This window comes from Aplidium turbinatum, chromosome 1 (genome assembly GCF_918807975.1).
Source record: "Aplidium turbinatum chromosome 1, kaAplTurb1.1, whole genome shotgun sequence".
NCBI lineage: Eukaryota > Metazoa > Chordata > Ascidiacea > Aplousobranchia > Polyclinidae > Aplidium > Aplidium turbinatum.
The window spans coordinates 40,290,637-40,312,763 of record NC_137472.1 but is presented as its reverse complement, the minus strand read 5'-3'; the positions used below and the strand labels follow the sequence as shown (position 1 = coordinate 40,312,763).

General features: G+C 38.7%; 1 protein-coding gene across 1 annotated transcript; it reads right to left on the bottom strand.

Annotated features, from left to right (window-relative positions):
* Positions 1-944: 944 nt before the first annotated feature.
* LOC145773755 (uncharacterized) lies at positions 945-15,144 on the bottom strand. The gene is made up of 17 exons (XM_082584889.1): positions 15,036-15,144; positions 14,379-14,524; positions 11,821-11,913; positions 11,387-11,506; positions 11,018-11,135; positions 8,183-8,265; positions 7,447-7,561; positions 7,042-7,124; positions 6,416-6,526; positions 5,619-5,697; positions 4,844-4,973; positions 4,360-4,477; positions 4,056-4,135; positions 3,385-3,503; positions 3,098-3,252; positions 2,183-2,310; positions 945-1,779 (listed from the first exon to the last, which is right to left on the bottom strand). The coding sequence occupies exons 2-17, from the start codon at positions 14,454-14,456 to the stop codon at positions 1,698-1,700; spliced, it is 1,692 nt and encodes a 563-aa protein (XP_082441015.1). The 5' UTR covers positions 14,457-14,524; positions 15,036-15,144; the 3' UTR covers positions 945-1,697.
* Between the last annotated feature and the right edge of the window lie 6,983 nt (positions 15,145-22,127).

The following is a 22,127-nucleotide window of genomic DNA, read 5'->3' as shown; positions in this document are numbered from 1 at the left end:
GGTCACTGAAGCGTGAACGCAAAACAAGAACATTCAAAAAATAAGAAAGGAATTGCATAAATCGTTTCTACAGTGGGGTCAGTTTTTGCAATTTTATGAGGACGTCTTATAGACTGCCCCTAATTTTATATGCACAATGTTGAGGCTGGTTGTACTGACTCTGATAGCAGAATACTGATTGCAAATACAGACAGTCAACTGAAGCTGGTTAAGCCTAAAGGGTCTGGTCAATATTGCGCTTATTTTGACCACGTCGTTGCCCGGCAGTCGACAAAACCCCGTTTATCACTTTACATCCTTCCTTGATATGCTTGACATGTCACAACTGAAGCGTCTTGTATGGATCTGCAGAGTAGCTAGAGACAAATCACACGCGCGTATTTGTAATCTGTAGGTCGCTGCAGTAGACGGGGTGCTTTGACCGATACACAATTTAACATAAGACAGATATCTGCAGTCAATGTGACCCTTTTAGCACTAAGCCAGAGAGTTGATTCTTGCTTTGAACCTTGTTTGGTAATTACAGAAGATAAAAAAAAAGTAATGATGGCAAAGGTGAGAATCGGACCCGCGTCATCGAAACGACTACATCCCCAGCCCTCAAGCTCCCACAGCGAAACGTTTACTTGATGACTGCAATCATCTCATTGAAATCTTGACTTCTGATCAATAAACCTCATCTGCTGCAGCGGCCCTTAGGTTACAAATACGCTCTCTGTAGGTATCATGGCTGATACAGCCCTCGATGAACAATGATGTTCCAGTTTGATCGATCTCGTGCGTCTTGCCAAATTTTAGTGGGGTTTTTGATTTGTGGTTGAAAATTGTGCAAAAATGTGAATCTTTGAGCTCCTCTTGACCGTTTTCCTATTATTTTTCCACTTAAAGATAAATTTTCAATTTCGCCTTTCCTTATGCTGTTCGCTACCAAACACATTTCAGCATTGTGTCACAACTTTATTTACAAAATGCAAGAAGTCAGTGATGAATGCTCAACATCAATCAATGCCAGTTTTAACGTTTCTGGACATAAGAGCAGAATTTAAAAAGATCAGTTCAACAAACATCTCCGAACGAGTCGCATTGTGACCACGTGGTCTGACGTCACTTACGAAAAGACCAATTGGCCTTGGCTGAAGGTGGCAAAGAAAGTCAATATGGAGTATGTACAAAACATTCGCAATAACTATGACTCGCCTATTGTGTAATAACTATTTCTAGTCGACGACCAAACTCTAGAATTTTTTGTATGAGCATTTGTTTGAAAATCAACAAAAAAGCAGCAATACACCGTATAAACGGAATAACATTGGAAACATAGTCGAAGCTTTCTCATAAAAAGAAAACTAGTGGCAGTGGAAAGTATATTTTCTTTCAAGTGTCAAAAGTAGAATAAGTTATTGTTCCTCCAGGAAACATTGGTAGCGAAATAAATTGCAGGCTGTGGGAAGGTAGTAGCGCACTTGTAACGCTGTTGGTATATAGCAACCTCACCCGTCCAAGCAAAAAAGACTTGCTTGTGAGGTCCATCTTGCTAAAATATCAAACATGCAGCTACAATCGTAAATGAAAGGACCAGATGAACAAGAAATAACTAGTCTGGTTTCAAGCAAACTTCAACAATCATGTTGTTCAAAAGACGTTACAACACCGTATTTATCCGTTCAAATAATGTCTCCCAACAGCTCATGTCAAGGTCACTTAATGCCCCTCCTCTTCATCATCGCGTCCGACTTGGCAGCATCTCTGGTGCTCTTCATTTTCTTCCTCCTGTCATCCCTGAGAGCAAACACGTGACCAAGTTAAGATCGTAATTTCTGTGTCCGACACTTTTACTGCTAAGTCAGTTTCAGTTCACTTCCCAGACAGCATAATCTGTCATTTTAGCAGTCTGCAGACGTTGTATCAATGTAAAAATGACAGATATTGCGGTCTGGGTTAATGCTTTCATAATCTTTGTGGTTATTTCAAGACTAATAAATTATCACATGCGCATGTTACATTGAAAATGCGCTGATTCTCCAAACTGTCATACACAACCAATAGCCTTACAACAACATCATACAAATTAGTCTACCAGTGTGACATGCGTTGCGGCTAAATAATTTGTCGTCTATCTCGGAACAGTTTATGGCAACCGCATCAATGTGATGACAAGAATTGATACATCATGGAGCAGTACCTAGTTGTTACTTTCGGGTTTTTGGAATTCTTTAAGCGATCCTTGAAGTTTTGTTTGTCAGCTCGGTCTTCAAGGTTTTTCAATGGTCCTTTGTGGGGAACCCATGTGAGAGGCTTCTTCAAACTTTCCTACAATAAAGAAGCAGCAATGGTATAACACTAAACAACATAGAAAGAGCAATGCGTGGGGTGAACACCAGGAGGGAGAAGACTGAAAAACTAATGGACATGCTAGAGATGAACAAGATTGTAGACTGCAAGGGCAGATGGAGAATGATGTTACGGACGGATGAAGAGGGAGGAAAGCATTTTTTTTGGAAAGGCATTGATTTTAAAGGTAGATGAGAAGAGGAAACGGGGACGTATAAAAAAAACAAAAAACATGAAGGATGAGGCAGACAAGGTAGGACTGAAGAAAGAAGATGCGATTGACAAATGAGATAGAAGACAGGAGTGAAGACGATCGCTGCAAGGAAAGAATCGACCACAACAACTAAACAAAACCGAAATTTGGATGATGGTGACACGCAAGGCAAAAGAAACTAATACAGCAAGGAAAATTTGAGTAGGCAAAAAGCTGTTAAAAAACAATACGACATGCAGCTGTTTGTCATTCTCGTTACGTGATTATAAACAAGTGGCTTTCATTCGTTCATTGACATGGCATTAATCAGTGTATTTATTGATGCAAGCAACGGAACAAGGTTTAGTCTTGTTTGTTTTTTTTCTTTGTATTTTAATCTCACAACATCCTTTCCTTTCTATCACATTCTAAAAGAGAAATGCAAAATGAAATCATTTGAGAGATGTAAAACGAAAGCGTTTCACTACCAGTCAACTGCAGCTACTTTTTTTCTCAGAGATAGTCACTTGAGCTGACGGATCACATAGCAGCAATGGTGAAGTCCGTACACACCTGCAAGTTAAATGTGTTCCTTCTAGCGGACTGTGGCGTGTTCAAGGCGTTGCTGGGTCGGAAAGGTGTAAGAGACTTTCTCGGGGCAGTTGATGTCCGCTTTGCGACTGACGGTGTGCGAGGGCTCTTCTGCTTCTTGGCTGGAGACTTTGCGACTGCCACAAAGAAAATGAAACTGTACATTATTTTGCAGCTCAAAATAAAAAGTAAATTCGGTTTAAAAGAAGTGATCTACAGTTAGGGACAGTGCTTCTTCATAACTCATGTTCGATGAAGTGTACACTCACAGGAAACTGCTACTTTTTTAGGTGTGACCAACTTGGAAGCTTTGGTCGTGAAGTTGGTGTTGATCTTTGATGTGGAGGTGACGGTAGGCTTGAAAGTGGTTTGCTTTATAGATGACTTCCTGTACAAATGTTAAAACGTAATGTAAGTTGTCACCGCAAATGTCTTTCGAAGGAGAGGGCTTGGCTTACCCTTATTAGCAATGCAGTACACACAAGCTAAAGACTATATTACGTAAAATTATAAAAGGTAAATACGCTAACTCAAAGTTGTAATGCTGAGTTGAGTTTATTCATCCCAGACACATCGTAGCATTGTCGACGGGATCACTGACAAAATTAGGTCACTTTACAATCTTGTCATAACCGTACTGTAAGAGTTAGACCAAGCCTCTGGTCATAGCGTAGCTGTAGAATTAAGGGGTAACAACTCTCTCCTTTGATACACATGTACTGTCTCGATAATTTGATGTTACGTAACAAACTTAGGAGGAATTGAGCGCCAAGTGAGCAATTTTCAGTTTTCTTGTGTTTTTAGAACGGGGCTTGCGTCAGTTGACATTGGCTACTCTACTGCCACTGGTAAAATAATGGACCGCTGTCAATCAGTTTATTCAAATATATTCCATTTTATTGTTGTTCCAAGCCCCGAAATGCAGTATAATCGCCATTACCTGCTAGGAGGAGGTATCAAGCTTTTGGGAGACATGAAATTCGGTTTTGGTCTTGTCACGGGCTTCACGATCCGAGGAGTCTAAAAGAAAACAATTCTCTTATTCGTCATCATGTCGTTTGTATAAAAAAGATTGCAGTGTCGGGCTGTTACATAGGTTAACTTGACCCCGATAAAATTCTACGAGCTCTTAAATAGATCTATCCAAGTTCACAGTCGGAAGGACAATTTTAGCGGGTTCGTTGGCATGCATGGAATCCTTTTAATTAAGATATTATTTAAATATTTTAAAGAATCGAAATCACTTTCGGTTTCGACAACCGATCCAACTTCTCTCGTTTTTTGGTTGATCCGAAGAGCTTTTCGATCCGTTGTTCCTTCCTCCTTTGGTAGTCGTCGATGGACTCCATCTTTCCAAAGGTTCTGTTGATTGATGATGAATATAATAATAGAAACATTGACAGATAGTCAGTAACATAGTGATTTTTGTTGAAAAGAAATACGGTATACCATATTGTACAATCCAAAGGGTTAAAATGAGTTTTTTGTTGCATGTGCGTCCTATTACAATGGTGACAAAATAGTCCTCAGGGCATGTAAGCGACGAAATTATTTAAATAAGAATAGAACCGAGAATATGTTGTACTGAAACTGTTGCGAAATTCTTAAAATTATTATCGTGCAAAAGGTTAAACCAAGAGTGCAAGATGCCATGTGAAAGTCAGATTAAGTTAACACTTCATAACTGTATTAAATAAGAGTTTCATTTCAATGCCATTGTATGCTTACTTTTCATGCATTTTTGCAAATATTTTGTTTGATGGTGAAGTGCTTCCTTTACCCACTGTCACCCCTGCAGCTGAAAAGACGGGGATTTTTCTGCCGGGAAGAAAGCTGCGTAGTTCAGACGCATGTCCAGCTAGATGAAGAACAAACTCTTGTTGATCAATCACCACCGAACGAATATGTTTACCAGCAATACAATGTCAAAATGGTTTGCTTTAACTTCTGGTGTCCCCAGGCTAAGCTACCAAAATTCTTTTAAGCTGCTAAGATGATAACCAGCTTCATTCCCAATGTTTTGTCAGTCATCTTAAGCAATTTCATTAAAAAAGGAAAATCAGTTTAGCTTCTCATCATCCGATATTACATTGTAACATGAGCAAACACAAAAGACTGAAAAGTGATTTGGTTAAAAAATTCAAAACTTGTGGTTAGCCCAGCTTACAGTCTGCAAACTGCTAAGACAACTGTGAACACGAATCACAACAACTCATGCATTCCAATCACTAGCGTTGACAGGGGGTTCAGGACACTAGTTGACAGGGGGTTCAGGAGGTACTTTTGGACCCGGGATGAATTTAGGGGCCCGGAACCTTTCCAAAAAGCCCGGGAACTTGAAGAAATCACCGCGTATTCTTTGGATATAATCCGCTTTTTTAAAAGAACAGTCTTGATTTGGGAACCGAATTGATTGGTACCTTGCCCAAAATATCCTCTCAACGACCATGATTCCAATAGTTGTGACGTACTTTGATAATTTATTTTTTTGCTACGAGCTTACTTTTACTTTCAATTTCGGACACAACATTTCTTCTTATGTTTTTCTTCCGATCACCTCCACTTTGCTTTGTCCGCTTTGCCTGAGTGTCACAAACAGAGGTTACTTGGAAGAGTCATCATTCTTCAACGATGTGACACCGTTTAATAACTTAAACAGTGACATCATGAAAGGGTAACATACGGTTATTTCAAAACGTTTTAATTTAGATTTTATATATATTTTTTAAATATTATCTTACTTCTCTTCTCAAAACTATACGATTACTTTGTTTAAAAAAGATTCTTTCGAATTCCGCGGTGTAAAATGGTTTTAGGAGTTTGTAATACAACAAAGCAAACTTTCTGCAAGAGTTCTATCAGATAGATGAAACCGTGCATGTCCATCGTTTAATAATTTCAACAGTAACATCATGAAAGGGTTACAAGCGGTCATTATGAAACGTTTTAATTGATTTAAAACGATTCTACATATATATTTTTAATAATATTATTCAATCCAGTTAATCTGCTGTCAATCATCCGACTGTGGTATCCTAAAATTACTTCACTCTCAAAGGCAAGCTATACGATACCTTTGTTTACACTGTTAAAATAAGATTTTTTCGAAACCCGCGGTGCAAAATGGTTTTAGGAGTTTGTAATACAACAAAGCAAACTTTCTGCAAGAGCACTATCAGATACATAAAACCGTGCAAGTCTATAGCTAATTAGCTAAGTTATGCCAACAATACGGTTTTATTTGATAAAATATATTCAATATTCACACTCAGCGCTCTCACAAAGGAGCGTGAAAATCACCTTTGAATTCTCTGTGCTCTGTCTTCTTTTTCGAGGATTGGCCGATGGGGTTTCCTCCTGTGGTGTGATTCTAGCTCTTGTTCGGCTTTTAGGAACGCTAAAAGTTTTACCCTGGAAATCATCGGGCAGTTCAACGTAAAGGTTAAGCATAATGCTAAAAGAGTCCAATGTGAAACACGTGTGAGCATCATAACATGATCATAACAGTTCTAGTCGGAATTTTTGTGTTTCCAGTGCCCTACGCGCCACGGCGTATTTATTTAACTGTGCTGGTAACACCAGCTGTTGTGCAAGACATTACGAATGTTCATAGTAAACTTTTCTCTGGAAGAACTAAGCACCCCTGCAAGTTTCCATGCTTCAAAAGCATTTATATGCTTATTAGTCTGCAATAGACAGATAATCATTTCTTCAATAAACCTGGTCATAGACACTATCGACTAAATCCATGCGGTAATGATTAAAATCGTGACATGTGGTTAAAGCGCAAACGAAACCGAACATATTATGATCCTCATCACTTGTGTGCTTGAGTTTCGAGCTTTTCACCTGGTTCTTTCATCCAAAGACATTTTGTTGATGAAAACTAAACCTAAAGCCCTAACTTATCAGTGAAAAATGCTTACGCTTAAAACCTTCCCGTCGTTGGGCGGAGTCTTTCCCTTGCTACGAAGAGCAACTGGTGCATCGGCATTTGGGGAAGAAATGGCTGCAATAGTTTACAACGATAATAATATCAAATGTAAAACTTTTAATGATTCAAGTTATTAAATTTGAAAACGATTGTGATTATCAGCATATAAAAATTTGAAATACGCTTCGACACATTTGAAAGGAAAACTTGTTACAAACTAGATTAAACATAAATTCATTTCCCGTTGTTCATTAAACAGGAAATATGTAAGCAAATATTGCACTTGTATTTTAAAAGCATTAATCGTAAGTAAGCATGCATTGTGTGTTGTTGTAAGAAGTAAGCATAATTAATGTTTGGAAATTAGCAACAAATAGACCATATTATATAAAAATACTTTTTGTTCTTGAAGAGCGCCGAGTTGACATGTTTTCGATAACATTTTCATTTTTTATTTCACTTTTCCGTGCTTTTGAAGTTTTTTTCGTAGATTTCGACTTGAAAGAGTCGTTCTGAAACATCAGAGTGAAAACGGTTGAGTGTTATTATATATTACATTGGATTTTTCTATCAAACTCAAAAAAAAGTTTCAGCGCTCTATTTGCAAACTTTACGTTTATTTAATGTTGAAACGTCATCTGGGTTGTTGTTCACTACGATTCGAGGTGGTGGCACCATGCTACTTTTATGACAACCAAGAGAACAAATCAGTCGTTTTTTTACATTGATTCAACGTCTGCATACGCTGAATCAATGTAAAAAACAACTGATTTGTTGTCTGGGAAGAATTTAGAAGGACAATGTCAAAGTCGTACAGTTGCAGAAATTTGCAAGAAAACGTCCACGCAGAAACCGCATTTTTGTGCAAATGGACAATGCATTGACAGACAATGACAGTTGACACACAACCTGCGCTTGCGTATAACTTTCATATCGAACTGCACGGACTTGGCAAATCGGCAGGATCGATTGGAAATATTATGAATTTTTCTTATTTTACCAAGCTGGTACACCAAGCACAAGGTCAGTTTCATTTCTTTTACTTAGGACCTTACAGTGTGCACTGTACACTATAAGCAGTAGAAGCACTGTACATTATAATATAAGGTCAATGCAAGTGACAAAATATTTACGTTTGATGCTCTTTTTGCGTTGGAACGTATTTTTCCATTGCTTTCAAGAATAACTGAATGCTCACCATTTGGAGATATAACCCCTGCAATAATTATGTTGTGATAATAACAATACAATAAATATGCAATATGCATCCCATATCATGTGACACATCATCCTATATCACGTGATAATAACAACATAATAAATATATATATATGCTATGCATCCTATACCATGCATTGCATAATGCATACAAAACAGTACATCAAATGTAAACAAAAGTAGAACGAACACCATTTTAGTTATCCTGCAACCAGTGCTGTGTTCCTTTATAAGCCCTGCCCCAGGGGTCAAAATTATTGTGGGCTAGTTAGCTAGCTCAAGTGATAGCAAACACAGGTCTATTATGTTATACAGATACTTTTATACTTTACTCGGAACGAAAGCCAAAAGCATCAAAAGTTATTAATCAAAAAATACTGACAGTGGTCATAAAGATTGGGGTCATTCAACCCAGAACATATGTCACACAGAAGCAGGCTAGCATGAAAATTTGGCATGCTCATTAAATTGACTTGATTTTTTTTTAACTCGGACAAGAATTGACATTGTTTAAATCAGTAGGCTACTTTATAAGTGACTCTGCACCAAAAACATTGAACAAACCATACATCTAATACCACCAAATGAAAACAATACTAGAGAATACTGAGAGCAAAAAACATGCATGTTGAGAGTAACTACAAACATTGACCGAAGAGCAGTGTTGTACGTTGACGCTGAGGCTAGCGCCGTCAGTTTATTTTTTAGTTGACGGAAGTGATAGCGCCGTCAACTATTTTGCCGATTTTAAGCGTCAAGCGCTATGCGTCATTTTTCGTTTTCATGGAAAAATCTCGTTTCACTATGAGAATTAAATTTTGTTTGACGTTTTGACTTTCAGACTGATAGCAATAAACTATCTTTTTTGTGGCAGCTGTTCGTCTATCCAATTATGCAGTTTCAAGTTGGTTTATCGTATCCTGGGTTAATCTGGGACGAAAAAAGACGAAATCGTCTTTCACAGTTTAAAACAGTCTTAAAAAGCAAACTCGTTAGAAGTCGAATACTTCCGTTTTGTGAGACCCAAGCTAAAATAGCGCTAGAAGTTAGCGCTGACGCCGTCAATTTCTTTAAGAGCTTACACAGTACTTTACGCCGTAAAGTTTTTAGGCAATTCGTGCTGACGCCGTCAATTTATTTCATTGACGCGTACAGCCGTACAACACTGCCGAAGAGTCAAAAGATCATTGACTGACAAGTTGACAATCACACCCATAATACTATCGATTGAAAAGAATATTAGAGAATCGCCTTCTAGAGAAAACTAAGAGCAAAAAACATATATTCTAAAAGTAACTACCAACCCGGAATGGCCTGTTTCGGTGAGTCCGATCCCTTAACAGGGGATTTTTTCAATTTTTTTTTTTTAATTATCGGGTACCGTAGCCTAATTATAATTGCCGTTTTAGGGTTAGAGGTTAGGAACTCACTGAATCGGACTCACCGAATAGTAGCAGACCCCTACCAACCACTAACATTGATTGAAGAACCGAAAGATTATTGACAGAAAATAACATTGACTAACAACCGCACTCCTAAAACCACCGATCAAAAAGAACACTAGAGAATCACCTACAATAGAAAATTAAGAGCAAGGAACATGCATGCTAAAACTAACTACCAACCCTGTACCACACATTAGAGATGCAGCAAACCCAAAATTTTACCCGCACACTGCACCGCAACTGAATCACCTATCCGCACCACAATTTATCTGAAACTTTGACACTGCACCGCACCGCAAATTAAAAAAATATTTTAACGGGTTATTTTTTAGAAAGTCAATTGTGGCAAAAAAACACCCATGGATGGCATATAACTGGTAACCTAGTACCTACCAGTACAGTTGTGCACTAATTGACTAGGCTAACCAGATCATATTCTCTTATCAGCAATGCATCTAAGTTCTAAGACATCACGCTTTTTCAAATAGAATGTTCATGGGAACAGTATCAGGACTTTTGAACACTTTTTGCAAGCAATAATGCAATTTTAATGTCAGTGGTTGCATGAACTACACAAACAGACATCAAGAGTAAAACATACAGCCTGAACTCACTGGGCTAACTGTTATAGTAACTAATGCAGTAGTTGCGCGAGGTCTATAGCCTGGTAACTGGGAGCTGAGCTTTTCAGCTAAGCTATTAACCAAAAACACTCGTACAATTTCCCTCACAAGCCAGCCCCAAAAACCCTGTCAACTGCAAGCCATTTGCATGGCTTTCCAGCTTAGGGTTTCTGAAGGGAAAAAAAAAACTGAACCGTGTTTCCAATTTAAATTTGAAGTTTCATAACTAATTTTCTTGAAAAGTTGAAAGTTTACGCGGCAAGCGGCTTTGTCATTTCAACCTTCCATGCACGCGTGGCGAAAAAGTTAAAAGTGGCCGCGGCGCGGCTTGCATCACTACCACACGTGACCACTCTATTCCAATCATTAGTCTACAAAAGTGACTCTGCAGTAGTCTGCTCCAAACAATTTACAAAAAAACATTGACCGAACCACACTCCTATCAGAATGAGAGTTTTAAGTATGGTAAACATGTTGTTACTGAAATATAAAAGTATATATATAATATTATCTGTGGGCCTCCTGAGATGGTACGGGCATCCCTTAGCCCCCTCCCCCTTCCCTGACACAGCATTGCCTGCAACACACTGTAAACGTCTTTTTACTTTATTGGCTTTGCAAGGAATATATAATTATAATGATCGATCAAACTAGAAAATTTTGAAACAGTATTCAAAAATACCATTTGTCTTTGAGGAGCGGAGTGTTGAAATGTTTTCTTTAGTATCATCCATTTCCTGTGAATTTTTACGAGTTGTTAAAGTATTTCTCGTCGGTGACTTAGATTTGAAAGAATCCTCCTAAAAAAGCAGAACATGTTGTCGATCACAAATAGTTTATGTTCACTCAGTAAAATGGCAAAGCAATATAGAGAAAATCTTAGATGGCAAAAAGGTGCAAAGTATGGCAAGATTGCTAATTATATGATACCTGTTTAAAAATGCACATTTCTAGTGATCATAATAATTTAAAGATGTGAGTGTTACCCAAGTATATCTCCAGCAATCCAATGATAGTAGAATATTACCTCACAGTCTGATTTTTCACTCACCGACAGCCACTCGCTGTTACTCAAATCCTGCCACAATGGCTCAACAGAATTAAGGGTCACCAATCCGCTTATACTCTCATCACTTGTAGACAGAGGACTGTTGACTGGAATAAGATGTTTCTAAACAAAAGAAAACCAATCGTCGAAACAATAAGATAAAGAGGAGTGTACTTGCAAACATCAGTCTGATTGGCCCACCATGCAAGAAGGATCCACACAGGATACAAGCTGTGTCAGGTGTCATTTAAGTCAACAAGTAAAAATAACAATTTCAGCAACCTGTCAAGCACATGTAGCAGCTCCAAATACAGTAAAAACGGCATAATCTTTCAACCCTTTTTTCAAAAAATGTTATATACTTTTTCTTGTTTTGTTGTATGATTCTGTAAACTACAAGTAGCCTAAAAATGAATTCAACAATTCATTTACAATACCAGAATGTCGGTTGATTTTGTGTCAGCATATTCTGTTGCATTAGATTCACCATCAGTGAGTTTAACTTCAAGAGCTTCTATCAGCTTGGTATTCTGAAAAATACATTTAAGTGACACTTTTAATCATTGCATTAAAAGATTGTGTGAACTTTAACAGGTATATAATATAACTCAGTAACCACAGCATAGCCATTCAAAGACAAGCAGTAAATTAACAGCTTTTTTTCTTATACACAAAAATGAATGCATATATATATAAAAAATGTTGCACCTGCATAAATCTGTCACAAAATAGTTTACAAAGTTGTGACTAAGTATTGATTTGAACTGCAATCATGATTGGACAATTAATAAACTGCAAATCTCAGTGATAGTGAGTAAATAGTTCAGCTTTTACATTCTACAAATATGTGAAATATATATAACTAGGATTAAGTTTCAAAGCATTTTCTATTTCAAAGATAAATATTTACTTTAATCAAGCAATCTGTGGCGCTAACAGTGTTTTTTTTCAGGTTTGACAAACCAGAAAATTTGAAGGTCCAAAAGTTTAACCCACAAACAGAATTGACAATAAAATATTTCAGTCCAAATCTCATGCAATAAAACTGGTTTTACTTCATCGTTATTAGTAGGCTATATATCGACTGAATTTGTGGATTGATATGTTTTGAGGATTGGTTTAACTTGAATGTCAATTTCGGACTTTCCAAAAGACCTTAAAAGACACTGCGTACCAAAGTTGACAAAATACTCCCAAAGGGTATACATCAAGCAAAGTGGGTAGGCTATTGTTTCAGAGTTAAACGGAGGTGTTAACCATAATGATTCACAGAGTACCGTACCATAAGTAAAGCAAAAACACGCAAGTTGCAGCCTACTTGTTACTTTATTGATTTTTCGCAAACAATTGCAAGGTTTGTTTGAGATAAACAAAAAACATACAATTTTTAAACAATCTTGTACAGGCCGAAACGTTTGATTCAAGCATAACAACACAAAATGAAATTACAATACAGTTTTAAACTGTATTTCATTAAATCTGTCATAATCTGTCAAATCTGAAATATTAAGATAATAATGATGTATATAATTTGGATACTGGTAGCATTCTTATCATCACAGTTGAGTGCATGACTGATATTAGGGGTGTTCAATTTCGATTATTTGAATATTCGAAATGTGAAATTCAATTTATTTTCGATTTCGAATATCATAACTATTCACCAAACTGCAAAATGTGATTTTATTGAAAGAAACGACATGAAAACTCGCTAGAAAACGCAAAAAAAAGCCATGAAAATTTGCGAAAAAAGAACACAAAATAACATCTACAGCTCCAGGCCCATGTTGGTGTTTATGAACACAAGCTGATCGACATGGTCACCCGTCAGTCGGGATCTCAGTTTCGTGACGGTCAGGCCAGCTTTTGAAAACGATCGCTCCGCTGGAGCCGAGGTCGCTGGGATCCCAAACACTTCAAGTTCATTTTCACAACGAGCGATTCACTGCAGCGACATTTCACTGCAGAGTGCAGAGGTTTCGACCCGAAAGCGACATCGAGTATGTTTGCAAGCGCATAAAGCTAAACGCACGCTCCGTCTACGTAGCAAATTATGTTGTTTTTGGGTGCATTCAACATCTGATGACATTGAATCGACACAAAATGGTAGATTTTTGCTATGTCCCAGGCAGCAAATCAGTCATTTTTAGATTGATTCAAAGTCTGCAGACATTAAATCATTGTAAAAATGACAGATTTTGTTGTCTGGTGTTGGATTGTAGCATCGCAACTCGTTCTAGTGATTATTTATCGCGAAGCTGTTGCGGTTTGCATTCAAAAAGTGTTTTCCTGCTGCCGATCGCTAGTTCATCTATTGTTTTATGTATCAATACAGCATAAAAATTTGCCCCCACACAGAAATATGCGTGGGGGCTTGGCCCCCAGCCATCCGAGAGCCTCGCCTCCCCCCTTGGCAAAATCTCAACATTCTTGAGCAACAGCTACAATTATAATGATTTTGCCCATTTAAATTTTTTCGGCCCCCCCTAAAAAAAGTTGCCCCCCCCTTGCTCTGCGGTCTGGCTACGGCCCTGCCCCCACGGCTTAGGCGCCTATGGATTCGGTAAAAAATGGATAAAACTGCGACAAAGCTCACCCTACACTTTCTGCTATTGCACAACCTAGCTATCTTCATTCTTGAGAAATTTGGCATTAAAAATGCCAACCTGGCATCCCCGGCCGTTGGACCCGCAAGAGCGTGTGATAGTCACGTGATCGACGATGCGCATGCGTCGAAGTCTTTTTTCGCTTGCAAAATGCGACAAGACAGATTTCACGCCACTCGCGTTACTTTCAACCGCGTTCAGCCGAAAAGGCGGCTATAATTTTGAATATATGTCCGATACGAAAAACGAATTTCGCGTATCACCTTAATCGAAATCAAATCGAAATTGAACACCCCTAACTAATATCATGAAAAAATTCCAGGATACTTCTACTCAAAGTGCTCATTTTTAAGCCATTTAGTTTAGCCTTATTAGAAATTTTTACTTACTCGCATATTTGCTTTGATACCATATTTCTTAGCCAACTTTTGAAGTTCTGCTCTTTTAAGAGATTGTAAATTTGACATGTTCTCTATGACTTGATAGCATCAATTCAAAATATAAGAATTTTTAGGCCATTTGTTAAGTGTCATCACTGTAAAAAAGGATTGCATTTTAATAGGTCCATAAAAAGCTCTAAGGATATAGATTTTTTACACATATTTTTGCTGCCTGTTATGCGTCATTTGTGACTTGCAATATATTGGATCATGTGCATTATCATTATGGGTGCAAAATAAGTCACAATTAATATTTTATACATTTATCAGATCTGATAAGATTGTGACTACGCAATTAATGAAATAAGTTAAGAGTTGAAACACAAGCTGGCATTTCTTGGAATAAGCTGCCATGTTTACGATTTAGCCTGAGTTACCTAAATATATTTCATTTCAAGAATAGAAACTGAAACACACTTTAATAACTGCAGAAACAAAAATAAAAAGGTTTGAAACTAAGCATCTAATGAAGGTTTAAGAGCTACCGGTAAGTCGAACTGAAAAGTTGGTTCGGTTTAGTAACCTACAGTAGAATATTACATAATATGATGTTTAAACATCAATTTCATAATTTGCGGATCCGGATAATATAGGTACTTATCTAACCTGGGCCTATCTCTTGGCCTTGGCCATTGGCCTATCTGCAATCTGCATTCTGCTGGAAGATAGTGTTTCCTTCAAATTCAATCAAAAACAAGCGCCTTTTTGGACTTTCTCAAACAACGAGCTGCTATTGGCTCATTACTTCTTACGTCATAAGTGTAAGAAAGGACTTCTTTTACCTAGTTCACAAACAAGAGAGATGACTACATTTCAATTTTAGAAGATGATTTTAATTTAGTTTGTATTTGTAATTTATGTCTATCCATTTCCAAGAGATTGTGGATCATCACATGGGGAAGAATACGTAAGCAGACGAAAAAGAGCTATCAATGATAAATGGAAAGAACAAGTTAAAAACCGAAGCTTTAATGAAATAAACTTAGTCGATTGATTGCTGTCATTCGCAACTTTCTGATATTTTTATAACTTGTTGTTTTGCATGTTGAGCTGGCAGGTGAAAATGTGGGCATTCGGTTTAATGAAAATAAATATAGTAGATAAAAATTTACTGATGAAAATACATTATTGTTTATAAAGTGGCCGAGTGGTTAGCGCGTTGGGCTCGCAGTCGAGAGTCTGCATGTTCGACTCCAGCCACCCGCACTTGCTGTTGCTTCTCTGGGCAAGAAACTTTACGATAATTGCCTCTACCCAGTGATCGATTTCGAGTAATATGTAGTACCAAATTTAAGTGATAAGTAGAGTAGACAACCGCAAACAGACATTGCAGTCAGCTGCAGCATGGGTCAGGTGTACCTAGGGATTGTAGATCATAGGGATGCGAAACTTCATCCGCTTTTGGCTTATCCGCAACACTAAAAGGGTTACGTTTTTTTTCTAATTTACAAAAGATTTTACTTTTTATGGGTTATATAAGAAGAATTAAGTTGGTTTTAAAGTAATTTAAAGTTTTTAGTTGAAAGCAAGCCTGTAGTAAAGCGTAAAAAAAATGTCAAATTGGCAATTGACCCTTCTAATGTTGAAGGAACAACGGAGTTGCGCGTCCCGTAATGTACCGTCCCTAGGTGTACCGTACGTCGGAAGGCGTACACCGATGCATAGCGCTCAAGTCCGCTTTCCCGCAATGCAGGATAAAGATAATAAAACAAAAAAATAAAAATAAACTTTTCATCGTTCTCTACATGTTCGCGTCAGCGGCAGCAATGAAAAAAACAAAATTCTGTGACTGGTTAACCTTTCATGCACAAAAAAAAATTAAAATTTTTTCTAATGCCTTTGAAGATTCTTAAAGTAGACTACGGTACCGTAGGTTTCAACTTTTTTGACTTTTGTCACATTAAGAACAGGTAAGCAGCTGACTTGATGACTGATATAGTTTTTCGCTGCTTCCTGTTTATTGCATGGTATCTAGATTGCTGTAGTGCTATTTTAATCGTATTGTGTATAATTGTACTATGCGATTCTCACAACAGACGAATCAAAAGTTTTCTCTTTATTACAAAATAGGTTTTACAAGAAATAAACAAAAAACAACAGAACATGTTGGTCACAGCGGTAAACCATAATCTCTTCGTGGGAAAATTGTAACATAAGATTCCCGAATCCGTTCGTCTACATGTAGGTGACCGAAAAATAAACACTCTTTCGAAGCGTCTTTTCAAAAGTGTATTCCTGTAAAATTAGCCCGCGGCTATCGAAATCGAAATGCAACGCCTTGCACCTCTAAAAACTGTCACTACGATACAGATTACTTGGATAAAAGACGGAGAGTTTGTCCAGCTAGCAAGCACCAAATAAACCAGTTAAATGTGCGACCGACTTCCAACACACGACTTCAAGAATGAATCAGAAAAATTTGTGATAACTCAAAGGCACGCCAGCAGTTCGTGACGCAGCATTTCATGTCCAAACAGGATTCAACTGAAACAGGTTTAAACAGGTTTGACACGAGTCTTACGGACGATGGTGCAATTTTGGCTCATGTTTTAGGAATTTCCATGACGTAATATTCAGTAGACCCGAACGGTTTCTACATGACGTTTGACCAGGCGAACAACCGTCTGGAACATTGCGACCCCTAGTTATGACAGTCTGACATGGCATAACTAAAAAAGAATTGACGACAATTGTGAGCCAATGAATAAAAACACATGATACACAAATTGTTTGAATCACTCATGTTTAAATTAATATGCAAATATAAAGGGCATGCAAAGAATGAACAGCAATAAGAATAAACACGACGATACATGAAATTGGTACCATATGTATTAGGTACACGCAAAAATGACGCTATATACCATGGTTGCGATAATAACCGACTGTTCTGGGCTCAGACAAGTGTCGGCCACCGCAGACAAAACCAGGCTCAAACCCTAACACTTAGGTGTTCTTTACGGGGGTGAGGCACGAAATATCCCTCAACACACAGTCTACTTTCACTTTCCCCGTACTCTCATCATAGTTGCAGACGGCAACTTTAGCTCTACGAACCACAGGCTTCCCTTTTCTAATTTGTGGAACTACCTCATGCACCCTCCCAAGTTGATACTTCCCACGTTTACCAATGTCCTGGAGAGAACCTACCACTACAAGTTGACCAGGCTCCAAATTGTCGGCCATTTTTAGCCATTTTTTCCGGCCCTGAAGACCTGGCAAGTAAAAATCGATCCATTTACTCCAAAACTGATGAGAAAGTGACAAATTGAACCGATAATCCCTTCTTAATTGGTCACGATCATGTGGTTGCCCAACAGCACAGTATGGGTCTAAGTATGGGGTCAAAAGTGAGGCAGGGGTGATGACAGTAAAATCCCTAGGGTCGTCACTCAAAGGTACCAAAGGGCGTTCGTTCACGATCCGAACGGCACTACTGGTGTACGTAAGCAGTTCAATAAAATTGGGCTTACGACTTGAAGAGTCCAAAATGTGAAAAAATGCAATTTTAAATTGTTTAACCATTGCCTCCCAGGCGCCACCTTGCGCCGGAGCATACGGAGGTATAAATTCCCAGTTTATCTCTCTCTGTCTTAGGGCGTTGTGAAATTCAGCTGATTCTATCAACTCGGGTAACTTCTTAGATGCTGCCTGAAAGGTACTTCCATTGTCGGAATAGATAGCATTAACCTGCCCACGTAAATCTGTAAACCTTGTAAAGGCAAGTAAAAAATCACTCAGCGACAATGACGTAACCAGCTCAACATGAATAGCGCGAGATGCCATACATGTGAACAAGAGTCCCCAAGCTTTTTTGTGACTTCTACCTTCAACAAAAGTTAAAGGTCCAAGATAGTCTAAGCCGCAATCAAAAAAGGGTTTCCTATGCGCAGTTGTGCGAGACAAAGGTAAATCAGACATGAGCTGCCTTATAGGTCGAGCTTTCTCAATCGCGCATACACCACAGTCATTAAGATACCTCTTCACGGAAGCATTACCATTAGCGATCCAAAACTTCTGTCGCGTAGACAACAAAGTGTGCTGTACTCCACAGTGCGCATTTCCATTATGATGCGACAGTACAACAAGCCTAGTGAAGGGGTGCTTCGAAGGCAAAACAATCGGATGCTTTGCTTCAAGAGAGATCTCGGTAGAGTTACTTAAGCGCCCTTCAATGCGGATTACACCAGCGTCATCTACACAAGGTCTGTACTTTTTAAGTGAACGTAATTCTTTCAAGCTTTCCTTCTCACGTTGTGAAGCGCCAACACTACCTCGCTTTATCACTTCCTCAAGGGCATCCGGCGATCGTTTGGTCATTAAATGTACCACATCGCCATACACGCTCTTCTGAACAAACTTCACAGCCAACTCTGAAGCACTGTTAAGATAAGATGCATCCAGTTTTGGCTTCACAAAGCTACGCTTTCTCGTTTTACAGCACAAAAATTCAACAAAAGCAACCAAATAAGCGATTCTCTTTTTCATAACATACAAAGAAGGTGCGGCCTCGATCAATCTGTGAAGACCACCCTGTCCAACGTCAAGCGACTCCTCTTCGTCACGAAGATATAGGCTATGGACAGGTACTGGAGTGGCATTTTCTACAGATGGAATTTTCTCACACTGGTAGAGAAGACTAGAACCATTTAACCACAACTCTCGAAATTCTTTCTTTGTAATAAGATTTGGCCTTGTGCCAACATCAGCTGGGTTCATATCGGTAGGGCAAAAACGCCAATCCTGGGCTCCAGACAACAATAAAATATGCTCAACTCGACGCGTAATAAACTTATTCAAACGTAAATCAGGGTTTTTAACCCACTGCAACACAGTACGAGAATCACACCAAAAATACTTAAGGCAGTCGGGCATCTTCAATGCCTCGTAGGCCTGCTTCACGAGTCTTGCTGTATTCAAAGCGGCAACAAGCTCTTTCCTAGCTATCGGCCAAGAAAACTGATTTTTTACAACAATGGTAGATTTACCCAGAACGAAAGACACACTCGGAACTCCGTTAACCAGTCTACGTAAGTAAACAACAGAAGAGAAAGCTTGATTCGAAGCATCACTAAACCCATGCAATTGATATGAAACAATATCATCCGGACTGCACACACCAGAGTTTGCAAAATACCATCTCGGTAACGAAAAATCCTTAAGCAGGTCCAAAGAGCGAAGCCACGACTCCCACTCTTTAACAAAGCTATCAGGGACCTCGGTGTCCCAATCAAACTTGTCTATCGCCAATTGCTGAAGTATAAGGCGTGCTTTTAGAAAAAATGGCGCTCCAAAGCCTAGCGGATCAAAATTTTGTCCAAGCTGACTGAGCATACTTCGGCGCGTGTGTTTAGCTAAGGGCTTTAAGGAACATGCGATACGCATCTCGTCAGACTCGGTTTGCCACACACAACCCAATGTCTTCGCTGATGGCAAAGTCATATTTTCAGTCTGAAAGTCAATGTCACGAATCAAAGGTGAAAGCATCTCATTATCCAAATTTGACAAGACAATCATAGCCTCCTTGTTAGCACTCCACTTACCAAGTTTAAACCCACGGCTATCAAACAAAGCAATTGATTCATGAGTGATTTGCTGAGCTTCCTCTAAGCTATCAGCCGAAAATATAAAATCATCCATGTACATATTATTTGCAATATTGCAGAGAGTCAATTCACCAGCACTGCTGGGATTCTGCTCGATCATTTTCTTTATAGCCAAGCAAGCGATATATGGGCTACTCTTTATTCCCCAAGGGTGTACACAAAAACGAAATGGTACCATCCTACCATTTTCAAGGTCATCATCTTCAAACCACAATATACGAAACAAATCCCTTTGCGACTCAGGTAATTTTATTTGAAAGAAGCATTTAGTCACATCAGCCATGAGACCAAATCTACCAAGCCGAAATCTAGCCAAGACATCTACCAGAGGGTTTAACAAGTCAGGAACCGAAAACATTACATCATTAACACAAGTTCCTCGAAATTCAGACTTTCCATCGTAAACAATGCGCTTTTTTAATTGTGACGTCACAAAGTATGGTAAATACCATTCAAATCCCTTGACATTTCCTGCTTCACCAGTACGCTCAATATAGCCATTTGATTTAAGATCTTTCATGGTGTCAGTAAGGAAATCACGAAGTTCAGGTTGTTTTAAAGCTTTCTTTCTTAAAGCAGCAGCTCTATCTGACGCCAACACAAAATTGTTAGGTAGATCAATATCTTCCTTCAACGGAACAGGTATCTCAAATCAACCATCTTTCAACTCAATATTCGGTTCGACAAGTTCTCTAGCCAAATTATCATTGCGAGACAATTCACAGGTTTCATTTTGCAACGTCAAATCCTGAATGACTTTATTCAGGTCTGCTATTTCCATATCACGAGACTCAATTTTACGCTGAAAGCCAGAGATGACATCCGACTCTGAAGACGTCTGCACTCTGCACACTTTAGCAACGCTTTCATCTAAGGGTGACTTACCACCACAAGCCAACCAGCCGAGAGGAGTGAGCAAAGCATGTGGTTCACTACGATTTTCACCAACACGCTCTTTTTTTGCACACATCAAATAAGCGTTGTCGTTGCCAGTCAGTACATCTACAGTACTACAATCATTCAAATGAAACATATTCACGTCATGAAAATGACGGAAACCATTTAAATCTTGTTTATGCGGTAAAGTTTTAACATCGTCAGCCCAAGCTGGGTTAACCACCGAAGTTATATCACAAAACAGTTCATCTGTCTCTAACGACTGGATGTTGAGTTTGACAAGGTCAGCACAAGTAGCTTTCTGACCAGCCAGGGTATCCATTTTAAACGACGCTTTATCGTACGGTTTAAGATCAAGTTCACACACCAAATCACTCGAAACAAACTGCGAACCAGGATCATGCTGACAATACACCAACTTCGATTTGCCAGTCATTGGATTCAAAACACGAGCAGCAGTAACGCGGTTAAAGGCTGCTTTAACATTTCCAATCTTAACATTACGCACAGGAACTCTGGCACCAGTATCATCTTTGCCAACCGAATCCAGAGAATCACGTGACGTCACATAAAAATCATGCAGAAGAAAATAGTGTTTCCTATCGTTGTTAGGCCCACACTTACGACAGTTATTTGCATGAACGCAATCCCTAACCATATGCTGGCGCAAACAATTCAAGCATTTGCCAGCTTTCACAATGACATCTCTCCGATCTTTAGGTGTCAAGCGCAAAAATTCTTAACAATTAGACAAAAAATGATATTCAACTTGACCACGTGACGAACAACAAATGCATGCCGGTAGGTTTTTACGTCTGGCTTCACCACCGCGCGGTGCGCCAACAACAGTCGAGTACTGCGAACTCCCTGACATCACATCATCATGGGGTTTTACGGACGTCTGCCTAACCGGACATGAAGGCAATTTTCCTTTGCCAAACTTTTTAAATTGCTGCGATTCACCAGAATCGCCCATTAGCATAATGCTAAAATCAGTCGACTTACGCGTTTCTTCCCGTACTACAAATTCAAACAAACTCTGAAAGGTAGGCTCATCAGTGCCACCATACTGATCACCTAAAAAGTCAAGATAACGCTGCTTAGCGTCAAACGGGAGTCGCTTAGCCAAATCCAAAACAAAACGTCCTTCTAATTTATCACGCTGACCATAAGCTTGCGCATAAAGCAAACACTG